The following is a 17,635-nucleotide window of genomic DNA, read 5'->3' as shown; positions in this document are numbered from 1 at the left end:
GAAATTACTACGGTAAACTAAAAGTCCACTCATGGTACAATCATCTTTCTTACACCACAAGCTATGATAAAATGAGGCATATGGTTTATAACTACAGCATTGATGAAATTTCTAACAAATGAACTTCAAAACCACATTTTGGTCTGTGCTGTGTAATTAGTTTGCACAGCTGGCAGTCCTGAAACAGCTCTCAGGTTTTAGCAAATGCACCATTAATTCCAGCCTGCACCAAACAGTACCAAACATGGTGTGTTCCCTTCAGAGGGACATTCTCTTCAGCTGCCTGCAGTTATGCAAGTTTTTAGAGCACCCTTTCTGAGAATGAGGTGTGTTTGCTTGTGTGGCTCTTTGAGGTCACTGGAGGGAAGTACAGTACAATTTGGTTTTGCAGTTCTAATGGTATTAAAAACAGTCAAGGTATTTTGCTACAGGGGTTGTGCCTCTTCCATTGTTTGCTGTGGCTGATGGGAAACATGATCTCTGCAGAGAATGATATTGTAAAACTTGTCCTCTATGACTCCCTTGAATTATTCCCTTTCTAAAAATTATTTTAAATGCTCAGTTTTGCAAGAGCACTTTAGAATATCCAGAAGATGTACTATGGTGATCCTTCAGCTCTGATGGAATTTAAAAATTATTTATGTACTATTTGAATGACTGGCCCAACACCAAAACATCTTTCAAATATGGTTTATTTTTTAACAAAGTACCTCTAAAATGTTATAGCTCAAATTTACAAATCTAAAGAAAACCAAGCAATTTTCCCTTTTTGTTTACATAATTTGTTATTTTCTCCATGTATTACTGAATTAAAAATAAATAAATTTCTAGATTTTTTTAAATTAGGAACTATAGCAAAATACCCAAAGTGTTACAGACTGCTAACAGGAGAAAACAACAAAATCTCACATTTTTGTGCCATTTAGTTGCCATTATGATAACTTTTTCAACTTTAGCTTTTTAATATACATTAAACTGAGGTTATATAGAAGATACAGTAACCACGATTGCCCTCGTAATAGAAGTTTTGGCAGTGGAAGAGCTTGAGTCACCCTCCTGACTGGGTGGTTATGCAGTCTTGGCAGGATGGGAAGAAAGGGCTCTTCCTACCCCAGAATTCAGTGGCTTTTTCAAAACCTTTGAAGAGTAGATATTCTCAGGTGGGTATAAGTGGCTGAAGGACTGGACTCAGCCTGGAATGTGGCTAATAGAGGTCTATCCACAGCCTCATCCTGAGTGACTCCCCGAGCTCTCCCAGCAGGTAATTGTCCTCATTGCTGTCTGCCAGTTTCTTGAGCTCCTTTTTCTTATAGAGGGGAATGCTAGTGATTTCCAGTGTGTGAATTCCAGGCGCTGTCTTCTTCTCTGCTGTGTGCAAGTAACTCAGCCCATCCCTCTGATGGATCCTGAAGATCCCATCCTCATTGCCATGGGAGATGACATAGTGCACGTGGTGGGTGAGGGGCTCAATGGCTGGCATGAGTTCCAGGATGTGCTCCTTGTGGTCCAGCCTGGAAACATTGACCCTCATCCTCAAAGGACTATCCATGTCCAGACTTCCCAAATTAATCTGCTCGACCTGAAGGAAAGGAGGAAAGAATGTTTGGAGCAGGAGGGAAACAGATAGTCACTTGCATTGAGGGAGGGATATGTGATAATTAACAGTTTCTGCATTTATCAAGATCTACCCTTGAAAGAGGCAATTGTAAATCCTTTCTACCTGGGAGAACTGCTTGATTCTACAGAGCATATCCTGTAAACCTCTAAGGCTTTCCACATGGGCTTAACAGGATGAGTAACAGGAGGCTCTGATTTCACATTAGTTTGAGAGTCTGTTTAACTTCATGGTTGCAAAGAATCCATGCAATGAAGAGACCTATGTTTACTACTGCAGTAAAGACTGTACACGAGGCACAGCTTTGCTTTTATGACCCACTTCACATTTCTGAAGCATGTACCACAGCACTGTGGGAATTCCCTCAAACTTGCCCTGAGAATCCCCTGAAACTGCTTTAATGAGTCCTGCCTTCTAAAAACATTTGGTGATGAGGAGGTGCCATTTAGGAGGAAAAATGAAGTTTAGGAGAGAACTGGTGCACTGTCAGCTCAGCCAGTCACGCTGTGCAGTTACATCCTGTCTGGACCACTGAAGGGAGTGTGGGGAAAAGCCAGAGCGCTGGTTTTGAGTACAGTTACGCTGCAGGTGTGAATGTGCCCAGAGGTGTTGGCTGTGAACACACTGCAGTCCCAGGAAGGCCATCTGAGAAGCAGCAACTTTTGAAAGGGCTTCTGCAAAAATCACATGTGAGTCAAAATATGTGTACCAATATGTAATGCAATTAAAAACGTATGGTGAAAACAAGGAAAATTTGTGGACAGGAGAAAGCACTGCAGTGTTTTAACTCCTGCATCCACAGATATCAATAGTGGTAAGAGTTTTTCCTTTTTCAGATGGTTTTATGGATGAGAAATCTATCACTTTTACCACCCAAGCAATAGACACTGACAAGGTTAATGCTATTAAAAAAGTGCAGTAACAAGATGTAACAATTATGAACTAGATGTGAAATTAACTGTGCAACAGAAAAAATGCTTTTTGCAACAGCCATGAATTTAATTTAAGTAGTGGGCTGACTACAGAATTCAGACCAGAATTCAGGTTCAGTGGGAGTGGCTGATAGGGAGGGACAAGGGATGGCTGTAGGAAGTTTGGCTAAGTGTGGGGAAATCAAACACTTAGATTTTAAGTGCCTTTAGAGCAGAAACTATGGGATGACTGACTTCTTTTGGAACTTTGCCAACAGAACTGGCTTTGATGGCATCATGCAAAGTAGTGTGCACTGAGGCTGGAGCACCTGGATTGTTTTATGGCCTTACCCTTTCAGAAAGCAGACTTGTTTCCACATCCCTTCACACCCTCTCACTTCAGCTGAGGGTTTGCATTTTGCCTGTGTGCATTATAGAGCTCTTTACTACCGAAGGAAAACCTCTCTCTGTCTGCATCCCCACCTGCAAACTGAGTTAGTCTCCAATTATTACACATTTCAAGACCAAAGTTACAAGACAAGATCTACAATTCAGCTGAGAGATATACAGGTACACTCTTTTAACATTTGAATAAGAAGCATCTAGAAGGTGTAAATAGTAGTTCTGTCCTTTTGTGAATATCCCACAACTTAGCTTTGAAAGCCCACAAAATGCAGCAAGAGCAACAGTAAGTCTGAAGTGTGATTCTCTAATACCCTCAGCAATTCTGCAAATATTGGACTTTAGTGTATCAGCCACATCATGGACTCTAGTCCAACACAACTGTGAACAAGCATGGAACAGACACCAAGAGTAAAATGATCTCCTAGAAGGTCTATTTAGTTGTCCCAGACCACAGATACTGACCAGTCTTCTGACAGCAGAACAGGCTGCAGACAGTTTCCTGGTCATTATAGGAAAATTATTTCTCTGAATGTATTCTGAGGAACTAGACTGCATCACACTACAATGAACCTTGACAAGCTTTAAAAACTTCATCCATTCATAGCTGTCGATGTATTTCTCACTGTCATCTTACTGCTGCCAACAGAGCCCAGGTGAGGCAGGGGAATAAATATTTTCACCACTGAACGTGGCCTGTTAAAAAATTCCCTCTATTACTGAAACTGTTGGTTTCATATCTCTGAAAATAGCTGAAAATTAAAGTACGTTATAGTGCTTATTCATCCCAGCACATACAGTATCACTAGCACTTCTTTTCCTCCTGTTGTCTTTTCTGGACTAGCCATTGATTTTGCACTCATAACATGCTTCAGGGGACAAAGCATTCTCTTTATCAGCATCTTCATCCAGTGGAGGGTACTGGCCCTTTGTTAAATCCCATCCCTGAGACACAGTGCCTGTTGAATAAAAATACCTGTATTAGTCACTCCTTGCAGTTTTATGAACTGTCCTGTTAAATGGGAAGTGAGTGTATGTAGTTTGTACCACAGTGTCTGTATCCCCTTCCTCTCCCTTCATGCAGCAGGAGGTCTGTGTATTAATTTCCTTCACACTAGTGTGGCATATTGAATGAAATACAACCACTGGCTGAAGGCTTGTAAGGCTTTTCTAATTTTGGTGTGCAAGTTCTATGAAGAAGCAGAAAAAAGCCAGCCTGCTCTTGCCTGGGGAAGTACAGAATTTACCCACTGTCATGCACCAGCACAACGCTGGTTAGTGTTTAATGTTCTGGATTGATCAGTGTTACTTAAAACCCTTAATTGTCTCAGTACAGGTCGTACCTATCCTTATGTAGTACCAGTCCTCACTGAGCAGGTTTGTGAAGGAGTTCTGGGGGAGAAAGAAGAACTCTTCATTTAATGTTCCTAGATTTAAAATTAATGTCATGTTGCATGCACAGATATGTATTTTTTTTGTTCCTAGCTTCTGAAGATTGCGTGCAAAAGTAGAAAGGAGCAGAATGACTTAGCAGCTTGTCCTTCATTTGCACCTTTGCTCCTCAGACCAGCCCTCCTGAATGAGTCTTTGGTAAATGACTGTGTGACTATGCACACCCTGTAACAGCCAGGTGGACAGCCACAAAGATAACCTCCTTCAGTGTTAGAACAACCATAACTGCAGGGGTTCTTGGCAGAACACTCATTCACATCATGGCGTGCACTGGAGGACTGGTCGTAGGAAAATCCAGATGGGCAGGCACACTTGTAACTTCCAAGAGTGTTGTAGCAAGAAGCAGAGCCACATGTGTTAGGATTGGAGCATTCATTTTCATCTGGTAAGCAAGCAAAAGCATATGGTATCTTCTAATCTGACAGACACCGGGCAAGCATGGTGTAGCTCAGAAATCAGAGCATCTGCAAGTCCTAAGGCTCTGCTACACCACTGACCTCACTACCCCACAGAACTTGGTTTTTGAAGAAAAAGCACATTGGCAAATGTACCCTGTCCCCAAATTCATCTATCTGGGCTGAAAAGGTATTTTAGGGTACTGTTAATATTAAATTCACTCAATGTTCACCTTCCCTTCAATGTGTTTTGCTCAGGGGTCCTGTTTCCCCTGGCAGGGTAGACAGAAATGTACCACCTTCCCACACACGGTCCATAGAGGGGAAATGAGCTGGAACTCCAGCCATGGTGGTGCTCCTGGGCACCTACTGATGGGGAGAAGTTTGCACACATTTGCAGTGATCCCTGAGGTTCTGCAAAGGCAAAGCTGCTCTAAGTAACCAAACCAATTAAAGCGAAAATAAAGTATCATCTTCACCTTGTGGGTTTTAAGATACAGACAAGATGACACCTCCAGTTAGTGTGACTTGATTTGGTTTCAGACAAAAAAAAAAAGCAGAGAGATTACTTGAAGACTACAATATTCAGCAACCATAGCTACTTTGGGGTTTTATGAGAGCTGTTTGTTGTGTGTTCTGTCACTCTCACCCCAGCCCTTTGCTTTCTTTGATGTAAAGCAGTAATAAGTCAGGAGTGACAATGGTGGTTGGGACTCCAGAAAAACTGCCTGGTGTGCAACTTAATGTAAAATGGGTAGAATAAATTAATTTGCATGTGTGGGATCAGGGCAGTAATATCAGCCTATATGAAATGTATGGTAGTGCTCATATCCTCTGATTATGACACCATTGACAGAGAACCATGTAAGCAAACTGAAAAAGTAAATATGCTGTACTGGTCTTTGTGAACAGGAAAGGATGGGGTTCTTTCAGAGTGTATTGGTTTTCATAAAAATAAAAAATCCCACACTTCATTTGGTATGGGATTTAGCTTAGTTCATGAAACACAGAAAATAAATGATGATGGAATGAGATAAAACTACAACAAAACTCCAGAGAGTTTTAATTTGTCCCTGTTTCCTGCATAAATAACTACTGCTAACCTTCATACTGTATTTTGGAAATAGGGAACCCTTAATGGCTTTTGGGTATTTTCCTCACCATTCACTATAGATGCTATTCTGTAGTAGTCTCAAATTGCTAATAATGGCAATTCTTACTAATGAAAGGTATGGGGTTTAATTTCTTTTTTCCCAGCAGCATATTGACATAGATGCTTTCAGGAATTCAATTAACATCCTCCACTTTTCCAAGATGAGCATTTTTCCCAGAACAGTCATAATTTAGGCCTAACAAGGAAAGCCCCTTGTCACTCAGAGTTTCAACAGGGCAAGTGTGTTTTGATGTTACCTTCTGTTACTGATTTATGTGAAGAGCGGCAAATGTATGGAAGGAGGACAAGAGAGATAAAAGAGATTATTGTTTGCATGCCCTTTGTTCTGTCCATTCCTTTTCTTTGCCTGGTGTTGTCACTATAATCTCTATGATACCTTTGCCGTTTAAATATATTTTGTGCTGTTTGTTCCCTTACCAACACACTGATTCCATTGGTAATGCTGAATGTATCCCTGCGGGCATCCACATCTGTATCCACCCAGGATGTTCTGACACCCATGCTGGCACCTGTGGTTTCCATCACATTCATCCACATCTGTGTGATCAGGAGAGAAGCAGAACGTGAAAGAACACACGATTACACACATTGCCAAACACATTACTCACTGGGGTCATAATCACTGGAACACCAGTGTTTTGTGGGGGTTTTTTTACCTCAGTTAATCCATCATATTTCAGAAGCTGTGGTAGTCCACTGAGGCTCCCAATAACTGGGAAAAGGTAGATGCTGGGGAGCTACAGGCCAGGCAATCTCACCTCTGTCCTCAGCAAAATCATGGGGCAGATCCTTCTGAAAACTATGTTAAGGCATGTGGAAAACAAGGAGGTGACTGGTGACAGCCAACATGGCCCCCTTGGAACTTTGCTGGGAGCTCTTTAGCCTTTACATTACTCAGACTTGGAGAAGAAACACTATTTTTGATAACCCAACATGTTGTTGCTTTGGTGTCATGTTTAGAATTTGATTTTGTTTTTTTAAATTTCAGTTTCAAACCAACTACCTAGGGCTAAGCTTTCGGTTTCCTGGAACACACTGAAGAGTTGAGATGCCAAGTTTGGATGTCTTTGCAACTGAAAATAGGAAGCCATCTAAAAAGTCTCTGAGGTAAGTGTTACTAAAGGAGACAGTCCCAAAATGTAAGGTTCCCCAAAATATAAAAATGCAGACCTCTGTGTGTTTGCTGTAAGAAGTAGACTGTAAGCAACCTGATTTGTTGGGTACAGTGTGCAATTCCAGTAGAAAATACAAAAATCATGTATGGTGTCACAGATTGTAAGTTACACTCCAGTTGTCCACAGCTGGAAACAAGTTTAATGGAATTGTGATGTCCCAGAACCCGAGGTGCAGAAAACCATTGTGCCAGGAACTGAAAGATGTCAATTTTACCAGTAATGGCATACAGAGCAGTTTTGATGTGCTAGTTGTTTACATATCTTGATGATGCTTTGATATACGTAATTCTGGTGTTTCATAGGCACACTAAGGTGTAGGTACTTCATAAGTACTCAGTCAGGAGATAAATCTTTGTGAAACTCCTAGCTGCATTATCCTACACTGCTATTCTAGAAATAGGCTCTAAATATCAATTCCGGTTTTAAATGCTGTATCAGAGCTATTTTGAGATGCCATAACTTTGTTCATGTATAGCCCTGCATTTCTAATTCTCAGCAGCCAGATGGCCTAGTACTGCCTTTTATTTGCTTCTTTGCTGCATACCTGAGGCCCACGGAGGAGTCTGGAGATCTCAAAAAGTGATTTCCTGACTGGGGCTCCCCTTTGGGCCAACAGAGGGAGAGGGAGCTCATCAATATAATTTGCATTTTAACTGTAATTAATTACTCTTCTGAAAATAGTGAATTAGCCTTTTGAATATGTGCCTCTGTATTAGGAGACCTAGAGTACAGAACTTAGAATCTAATCTTAGATACCCTCAGGTGGATAATTACACATTTAGCCGAAACAAAAATTGTAGAGAGATTCTCTTTAGATGTATAAAGATGAAAATGAAAAAAAAACCCTACTACACTTCTAGGTGCATAAGCTTATGTGAGGTTGAAATGGCAGGCTGAAAACAACTGTTCAAGAGCGTGGCTAAGAAGTCACTTTTTACTCTAATTTGTGCAAAAATTACTCAGGCAGTGTATTCTTACATCCTGCTTAAAATTAGTCAAATTATTTCCAATTACTTTTTGATAATTATTTTCACTATGGCTATTGCTCTGCCTTTGACATCAAATGATTCACTAGACACTGAAGGAAGGGTGTTCACCATAAAAAATATTCAGCCATTGCTAGTTACCTTCACAGTTTAATCCAGTAGAATCCAGAGAAAATCCCCTTTGACATTCACAGGTAAAACTTCCAGGAGTGTTTTGGCAAACTCCTTTTGATCCACAAAGTGTTGGATGGGAACCACATTCATTCTTATCTTAGGAACACAGAGGAGAGAGAAGGTTGGTTTAACTTGGGGCATGATTTTAGACAGGATCATGTAACATGTTCTTTAGAGGCTGAAATCCACAGAGGTGCAACATTTCATTCTGTAGCTTTTCACTTTTAAAGTGTCAGATGACCTGAAAACTCATGCAGAGCTATGAGTAATTAATAAATTGGAAGTGCAAGATGTAATTCAGTTATGAGATGAGTATGGAAGACCGGGCATGTAATTGCTGATATTGGAAAACTGCTGCACGTCTGTGTTAGCTGAACCAAAATAGTTCCAGTTGGCACGATTCATACAATGCTTAAGATCTACTGTATCTATAAGAAAAGAAAATGCAGTCTGGTTTGGGTTAACTGTATTTTAAATGAGATTTTAATAACTGACCCTTTCGTCTCCATGTGCTTATACTTAGAACATAAAAACATGTATTAAATATGTACGAGCAGTGGGCAGACTGGATAGACTGATTTTTTGCTTTAGCTGTAATTGTCATTGTTCAAAACCTCTTCTCTGAACTCCTGGCACTATTGCTCTCTAGAAAGAGCAAAAGCCATGACTGAGAGTTGAGAATGTTGTTCTCTCAGAAAGAAACTATGAAAGAAAACTAATGTTTTTCTTACCAATACAAGCTGTGTGATGTTGTGTAAAACCAGGTGAACACTTGCATGTGAAGCCTCCAAGGGTATTGACACAGAGAAACTGACAATTGTGCTGCTTGGTTTGACACTCTTCAAGATCTGAAAGTAAGAGATGTTGTCTTAAGAAAAGTCAACAAAGAAGAGGCACATTGAGTTTAATTTCATCAAACCATCACACTTCAAAACTACTTCCTTCTAAGTCAAGTTAAAATGAAATTAAAAACTTAGTGTGTGTAACTTTCTTTACCTTTACATGTCTTTCCATCTTCCTGAAGGACATAGCCCCGAGGACATGAGCACTGGTAGCTGCCTTCTGAGTTCTTGCAGATGAAATTGCATGGTCTGGGAGACTGGGAACACTCATCAAGGTCTAAAGAGAGAAAATATTAGTATCTCTTGTACTGATTTCCTTGACAGAAAGATGGTTGCTAAACAGCACCACATTTAAGGGGAAAATGTTAGTGGAAAAAGCCCCTGATTCACATGTGGTCAGAATTTCTATTCCTTTCCCTGTGAAGATGTTGATGTGGAGTTTATATGGGGTTGCCTCTACCAAGAAAAACTGTCTTGAAAGAGTGAACAGTGACATTACTATTTTCATCTAAGGAACAACTATTTAATTTTTGGCATCCTATGGTCTACTAATATGTGTTAACCAACAAAAAAAAGTGGGGAAATAGAGACCAATCAGTTAAAGTGATGACACAGCTGAAACAGCTCAGGGATCATTGTACTGCAGGAATATTGCCAGCAGAGCCCCTGTCTTGATTTCTCCAAATCAAATACAGAAACAAAGGGGCTTATTAGGTAAAGACAGAAACGAGGGGAAAGAGAGAAAAGAGAAAAGAATGGTTTGCTACAAGGTTTACAGAGGTTGTAGCCAACAAAAAATTTACTGCTGATTGAGACACTGAATCTCACCATTACAGGATGTGCCACTTATGTCAGTGGTATATCCAGCTCTGCAGAAGCATCTGAAGGAGCCCATTGTGTTAATACATTGTCCATTTCTGCACAGCTTTGGCATGACCTCACATTCATCAATATCTGCACAGAAAATATTCAATAGGTCATCTCTCAGTTTTAAATCTGACATTTTTCTTCTCTCCCATTTTTTCAGAGTTCCTTATCATCCTGCTTCTGATAGGAACTTTACCCCTTCTCCCTCTTCAAAATGGATCTGAATCCAAAGCCAAGCATCCTTCAAACTTTCATTACTGCTCTTTATACCGAAACCTTCCTGCTATTCCATCAGGTACACAGGTCCCAGTTTTTCTAACTCAAAATACAAACACCACAGAAGTGAATTTTCTTATTCCCACCTATATGTTAAAAAGTTTTCACCAGAATTAGAAACTGTATATTGGCTTCTGCTTCCTGAGAAGAAATAGTACCTATATTGTTGTTAGAACAACAGTTGTTGCCTTTGCCATCTATGTAACTTTTACCATACGAAAACTTTGGGATAATTTCTGGCTTTTAGTTACTGGTTGGTACCTCCTGTTTTACATCCCAGTCCTGAATATTCTGCACAACTGTTCTGGTTGCAGCTACTGTTGAAATGTGTTTTTAATATCTGATCTCTCAGCATAATTTGAAATACCAAACTCCATTAACAGGAAATTCTTCAAAGGAACTTCAAAGGGAATCCTGCATTTTCTTAAATATGTGAGCATATTTTTTCCCCTTTTCTGCCTCTTTTTCATCCCTCCCAATACCTCTTCCATCTGTGGTATAGCCTGGCCCATGTGGACAGAGTTTCTTGTCCTGGGTGGTTCCGGGCAGTGGGCAGAGCTTGCACTGGTTGCCCCGGCCCCTGCCTCCATCCCAGCAGCACTCAGACCTGGTGACAAGGTTCTGGCTGCTGGGAGCCATCTGACACATTGTCTGTAAAACTTCAGCAAAGCAGAACCCCCGGCGATTATCTGGGAGGAAGAAGGGCAGAGATTAAAACAGAGAAGAACAGAAAATGAAGCACCTGATGTATTATTCTCCCTCTCCATCAACACATATGAGCACTACATAATTAGCTACCATGAAGTCTGTCTTGATTTAGCCTTTCAGATTTGTTGTGTGTTCTGATAATACTCTGCCATTCCAAACATATTCAAGACATTCCTAATGTTCAGTGCCTGCAGGAGCTGGATAAGACCTTTCCTTGCAGGAAAGTTGTGCCCTGGGGCATATCTGGTGATAGTAAGAGTTGCTTGGTAGTAAAATAGGCTGTGGGCAAACTGAGCTCCCACTTAAGCATTTAAATTATGTCGTTGGAGTGGGGTTAGAAGTCTGCTTTGTTTGTTTGCTTTTTGGACCAAAATAACATGTCTGATCATCTCCAATTACCCTGAAGAGGTTTAAGGAAAAAAATTCTCATCACTGAAAAGTGTAAATGCAACTCACTACTTTTTCTGTGGTATTCCCATTTTCTGTTGAGGAAAAAAAATGGCCTTGCTGTTGATCTGTCCCTGTCTAATGCTGTTTTAATAATAGCATTGTTAATACCTGTCAATAATGAACGGGGAGCAAAGCCATGGAGCTCCTACAGGTTTCCTTCAAACAGGCAGCTGAGGAGAGCAGAGATCCCAGATTCCAGTGCTAATGGAAACCCCTTATCTTCTAAACAGTCCCTGTGACCTGCCTTGTTTGTTAATTAAAATGGAGACATTGGCAATTATGCTCTGAGAATGCTTCTTTAAAAAGAAAAAAAGACTTTTTTTCTCTTCTCTTTCAGAGTTAAAACTTAAAATCCTTCTGACCCTTCAGAAGGTGTAACTGTATCGACATTGGTTGACCTTCTTTTAGTGAGGAGCAGAACCTGTACACTTGTTACATGAATCAGGCTCACAGTTGGAGATGTGGCATAAATTTCAGTGTGAACAGATATAAAGATTTGCACAATATGTTTAAATCACTGTAATCCATGACTCCACGTTTGTGCTTTAATTCTGAAGAAATGTTATGTTTCTTTTCTGCCAGCCTCATTTTGTGTTGTCATTTCTAAACTAGAAAACCCCAAGGAAAAGCTGCAATGAGCAAACCCTCCCAACTCAGAGTTTTCAGAAAATAACAAGAAAATTACATGTTACATATAAAAAAGCAATAATGACCTCCAAACAGGGTATTTCCTTGGCCTTAATGACTGGCTGGGGTTAACAGATTGCAGCATTCCCTTCCCATCTGCTCGCAATCCTTAGGAAATACTCTGTGCTTCCCTTGTTATTGCTTTGCCATGAAGTCAGTGCACTGTTGATGGCAATTTACAGGGAGCTGACTTTATAGCACTTACATAAGATGCAGCATCTTTGATGAAAGAACATTAATGATTACTTGTTCTATTTCAGGATTGTACCTACACTTGAAAATTGGTCATGGAAAAATGAAGGTTTTGCAGCTCTGTTTGACTTCCAAAACGAGAACAAGGAATTTTACAGTGCGAGTCTGAATATTGAAAAGGAAGTACAGGTTGATGAACACAAACCCTTCATTAGCATTTAATCTTTAGGCCTGCACCAAAACTTCTTAATATGTCTTACAAACTCTTAGTGAAATTATAGTGTTTTATGTTCACAACCACTGTCTGAATTAAAGGTACAGACAATTCAGATGCCTTGTTGCAAGATTTGAGTAACAAATTTTCACTTTGTAATCAGTAATAGTCCCTGAATACATTTGACCTTTCCTTCAATAAGTCATATTTCAGTTCACATATTACTTCCCTGAAACAGTTTACAATTCCAGGGTATTTTTTTCCATCAGTAAAGGCACAGATACTGTAAACAATTACACACCATTACAGACGTTTAAAATAAAACCTCAGAAGAACCTCAGGTGAAAAAAAGGCATAATTACATGTCAAAAAAACCCCCCAAACCAAACCAAAACCAAAATACTCGATAATACAGATTATATTCCCTGAAAAAAAAAGTGGTAAAGATCTGTAAAAGGGAGCAATCATCTCTTGGTGAAGGAACATTGTTTTAAAATATTTTCATTTAAAGCATTCACTAAGATGGAGACTTAATTTTTACTAATTTTTTGGCAGAGAACTTTGGAATGGTTTGGGGTTTTTAATATACCAGAAGAAAGTATAATTTACTAAAATGTAGTTATTGTTTTCCCCTCAGCCAATTGAGTAAATGGTGGAGGAAAGCTGTTTGCTTACTTACAGGACAGGGAATTATTTTGAACTGTGGCAGTTTCCACATCTTTTGCTCTTCATGGCATCTATAGGTAGCTTTAGATCTTTAAAGAAGTCACACATGATTTTATATTAATGCTAAAGGAAAGATAACTTTTTATTTATGCTAATTTCTCTTCCTACCCATCAAATGGGGTGTCATTTGTTTGGCAATTTAATTTCTTATATGTAGTAACTGTCTGTTATAGTTTCAGAATCTGAAACTACAACACTGCCTGAAAAACGTTTGGATTTTGTTGTAGAACAATAGAGTTTTCCTTCTGAAATCCTGATTAGTCATTCAGAACTGCTTCCAGATAAGGCTCAAACCTTGAAACAAAAACCAAAGTTTAAGATGTCTGGCACCATTAGCTATCTTAAGTAGCCTTTATGAATTGTTATTTTCTAGTTTACTATATACATGTACAGAGAATTTTTTATTTGTTTGCTTGTATGTATTTCAATAGATGCCTTCTTCCCTTCTTACCTGTGCATCCCTCTCCATCAGGTCTCCGGGTCGTTCCAGCAGGACAAATGCACATGAAGGTACCAATCAAATTTTGCAAATCATTCCTCTTGACTCACAGTCGTGGAGACCTTCAACACACACATTTTGTGTTTGAACTTCCAGTACCTTCAGTTACTGAGGACAACAAGCACTTTCTCAAGAAAGAAACTATGTACAGGTGTATTAATTTTGTGAGCTGTATCATCTTGTCATGGTGGAGATGAACTCCACTGTGACCTCCTTGGCTGAATGGTCACCATCACGGGTTGCACTTTGATACACTAAATACTGTTTTTACCCGAGTTCTGAAAGAATAAATCATCATCTGCTGGGCTGTTTGCTCCGTCCCACGGTGAAGATGAATGCAAGATGCACAGAAATACCTGGATCATGCTTTGGCCAGAACAGGGTGATGGAAGGCAGGGAGAAGTCATTACCTTTGCACATCTTTCTGTCCTCTCTGAGCTCATTCCCAGCTGGGCAGGTGCACTCGTAGAAACCGTAAGTGTTGACACAACGAAAAGCACACAGCAAGGGATTCTGAGCACACTCATTTATAGCCAAAAGAAACAAAATAATCATTCTCTACCAAGATTTAAAACAATCACCAAGAAGGTTTTATTGCACCTATTCTCCCCTTGTCAGCTAAAATGATCAGAAATGTAATAATTCAAACCAGAAAACTACAGACATTTGGTTTTGAGTAACCAGAGAAAATTGAACAATACTCCGCTTAAAAATAATGGCATAACACACACAGAACTACTTATATACAAAACTACCTGAGCTTAGAATGGTAAGATGAAACAGCCCTATTTCAGATTTCTATTGTATGATCATTTTTAATATATTTCTGTGTGACAAGAAATGTCAGTTTTTCTTCTAACTCTAAAAAAAATTACTTCAGAAAGCAAAGTAATTATGAATCATAAAATACAAAGATTGTAAGAAGAATCCTGTAGGGATATGATGAGAGTAGAATAGCTGTGTACAATTTACACGCTATGAAAAATAAGAGGTACTTAATGAGACAAGTAAGGGATTAGTTTAAAACAGATAGAAGAAAATACTCTAAGTAGTGAGAAAAGAGGCATCAGCAGATTCTAACTGTTCTGAACAGATTCTTGGACAGCAGACTCATAAGTGGATAACAAACCCACTCTTCAGGGATGCATCCCCCAGTTTCCATCGTATTTTCCCTGTATCCTCAGCTCCTGCGTTAGAGGGCAAACTGCAGAAGGTTGTTAAGTCATGTCTGCATCCTGAATTAGCATTCAGCTGTGAGGGATGAGTTAATGGAACAGTGGTCTAACTTCAGTTCATTACAGGCAGAATAAATCACCTGTTCCTACAACTGTGATGAGTGGGTCACTTCATAACTGCTCTGCCTCAATTATGACAAAATGCTCTGCAAATGCAGGTATTTCTGCCATGCTTGGCTATATGGGGATATTCTGGGGGTCAACAGTTAACTTCTTCCCACCTCTTTCCTAAAAAAGCTGAATAATACAACATGCCACACCACGCAGTTTGAGAAATCCTGTGCTAAACTAAAAATACACCTTAAATCAAATCAGGACTTCTTTTTCAATGACTTATTTCAAGCACAGAAACCTTTTTTCCTCCCAGTTATTGTGGCACCAAAATTAATGAATGAGTTAATGAATTTGGATACTGAGGACTAGACAAAAAGTAAAGGAAAAGAAAAACCAGGAGGACAGGTTACCTTCACAATTCATCATTGGGCCTGGCTCAAATCCTTCATGACAGTTGCACTCAAAGCTGCCAACCACATTAGTGCACGTACCATTTCCACATGGGCTGCCAACTGAACGTTCATCAGTATCTGTATGTAATGAATAAATGCAAACTGAAGGGACTGGGCCACATTTCAAACTGTGTTTTAAATTCAAGTGTTGCAATTGCTGTAAACTGTACACACCAATGCAATGCACTCCAGTGACATCCAGGTTGTATCCCATGGGGCACCCACAGCGGAATGATCCGTCAGTATTGATGCGGTGACCATTGGAGCAAATTCCTGGGCTTCCAAGGCATTCACTGACATCTAAAAAGCAGGAAGGTATTATCCATCATTTAGCTGATGCATTTGTGTATCAAGCTTTTAAAAAGAGATTTTAAAAAAACTAAGAGCCCTACTCTGCTTGCTTTGAGCTGCACAATTTCAGAAAGTGTTCCTTTAACGATCCTTCCATATGGTCCACATTTTACGTGTCAGCCTCTCGCCCCCAGCAGCTGTGAGGAGTAATATCATATAATATTCAAGTCCAGTTTCAAATATAAATATTTATTTTTTTTTAATTCTCAGGCAAAAGAATGCCTACCTTCACGTGTATCATCAATTCCAGGAATAGTTCCATGACCATAAGGACACAGGCCCTGAAAAGCAACCGTAGAGATATGTTTTCTTTTTAAAAAAAGAATGAGAGAACCATGACAGATGGTTAAAGCCATCCAAAAACCTTCTACATCACGTTTTTTCATAGTTGTCAGCTGTTTAAACCACAGTCATTACTCCGTCTTGCCAGATGCAAAAGTAACACTGTGTTTAGGTCACTAAAGCAGCACCTGATGTGTGCATGTGCTTGGTGCCTTTCCATACTTGGAGAAACCCAAGGACTGAAAACTGTTATTTCAGGGATTCTTGGCACTGCCCCACTTTGCTCTGCTCTTTTGCTTAAAGCAGACCAGACCCACAGATGGAGGATAGTTCAGTTCTCTACAGAGCAAGACCAACAACTCAGTACTTAACTCTTTCTGTGGCTCCATGTACTTAATCTTATCCTTTTGTAGACTTGAAAATTGTTCTAGAAAAGCCCTTTAAGAGCAAATGCCAGAGAGAGCTCTCTTTTTATTGATCAAAAAATACAACACCAATGTGCTCTTCCTTTTCTCCCACCTAAAAATTTTAAATCTGGACATGTACCTTCTTCTTCCTTTGAACAGAGCTCGCAAGGGTCACCCCATCCTTCTCCTGGCATTTTGCTGCAGCAACACTTTGCCTTTGTGGTGTTGAAAGCCTTTGGCACTGAGCATTTCCCATTCTCAAAGTTAGTGAAACAGAAGCCTTGACGAGTATCTAAAAGAGAATATTAAATGATGACTTTCTGGCTCTGAAAGGAATAATGTAAGGACTGAATTTTCCATACTATTATGAAAGCACTTTGCAATCATAGAATCATAGAATCATAGAATCATAGAATGGATTGGGTTGGAAAAGACCTCGGAGATCATCGAGTCCAACCCTTGGTCCAACTCCAGTCCCTTTCAGATCATGGCACTCAGTGCCACGGCCAATCTCCCTTTAAAAACCTCCAGGGATGGGGAATGCACCCCCTCTCTGGGCAGCCCATTCCAATGCCTGAGCACTCTCTCTGTAAAGAATTTTTTTCTGATATCCAACTTAAATTTCCCCTGGCAGAGCTTAAGCCCGTGCCCCCTTGTCCTATTGGTGAGGGCCTGGGAGAAGAGACCAGCCCCCACCTGGCCAGAACTTCCCTTCAGGGAGTTACAGACAGTGATGAGGTCACCTCTGAGCCTCCTCTTCTCCAGGCTGAACACCCCCAGCTCCCTCAGCCTCTCCCCATAGGGCTTGTGCTCCAGTCCCTTCTCCAGCCTTGTTGCTCTTCTCTGGACCCGCTCCAGCACCTCAATATCCTTTCTGAACTGAGGGGCCCAGAACTGAACACAGTACTCAAGGTGTGGCCTCACCAATGCAGAGCACAGGGGAAGGATCACTTCCCTGGGCCTGCTGGCCACGCTATTTTTGATACAGGACAGGATCCCATTGGCCTTCTTGGCCACCTGGGCACACTGTTGGCTCCTGTTGAGCTTCCTGTCAATTAGTACTCCAAGGTCCCTTTCTGCCTGGCTGCTCTCCAGCCACTCTGTGCCCA

The 17,635-nt window shown here is 40.2% G+C and overlaps 1 protein-coding gene across 1 annotated transcript; it reads right to left on the bottom strand.

Annotated features, from left to right (window-relative positions):
* Positions 1 to 1,204: 1,204 nt before the first annotated feature.
* On the bottom strand, positions 1,205 to 16,720 carry LOC139681356 (fibrillin-2-like). The gene is given in 12 exon segments (XM_071574708.1): positions 1,205 to 1,570; positions 3,697 to 3,858; positions 3,860 to 3,887; positions 4,543 to 4,762; positions 6,367 to 6,486; positions 8,252 to 8,380; positions 9,016 to 9,132; positions 9,281 to 9,403; positions 9,955 to 10,080; positions 10,752 to 10,958; positions 15,661 to 15,786; positions 16,666 to 16,720. Coding segments are annotated over 12 exon segments (1,779 nt in total).
* Between the last annotated feature and the right edge of the window lie 915 nt (positions 16,721 to 17,635).

The sequence above is a fragment of the Pithys albifrons genome, chromosome 20 (genome assembly GCF_047495875.1).
Source record: "Pithys albifrons albifrons isolate INPA30051 chromosome 20, PitAlb_v1, whole genome shotgun sequence".
NCBI classification, from domain to species: Eukaryota; Metazoa; Chordata; class Aves; order Passeriformes; family Thamnophilidae; genus Pithys; species Pithys albifrons.
The sequence above is the reverse complement of the archived record's forward strand: the minus strand, read 5'-3'. Positions and strand labels throughout refer to the sequence as shown.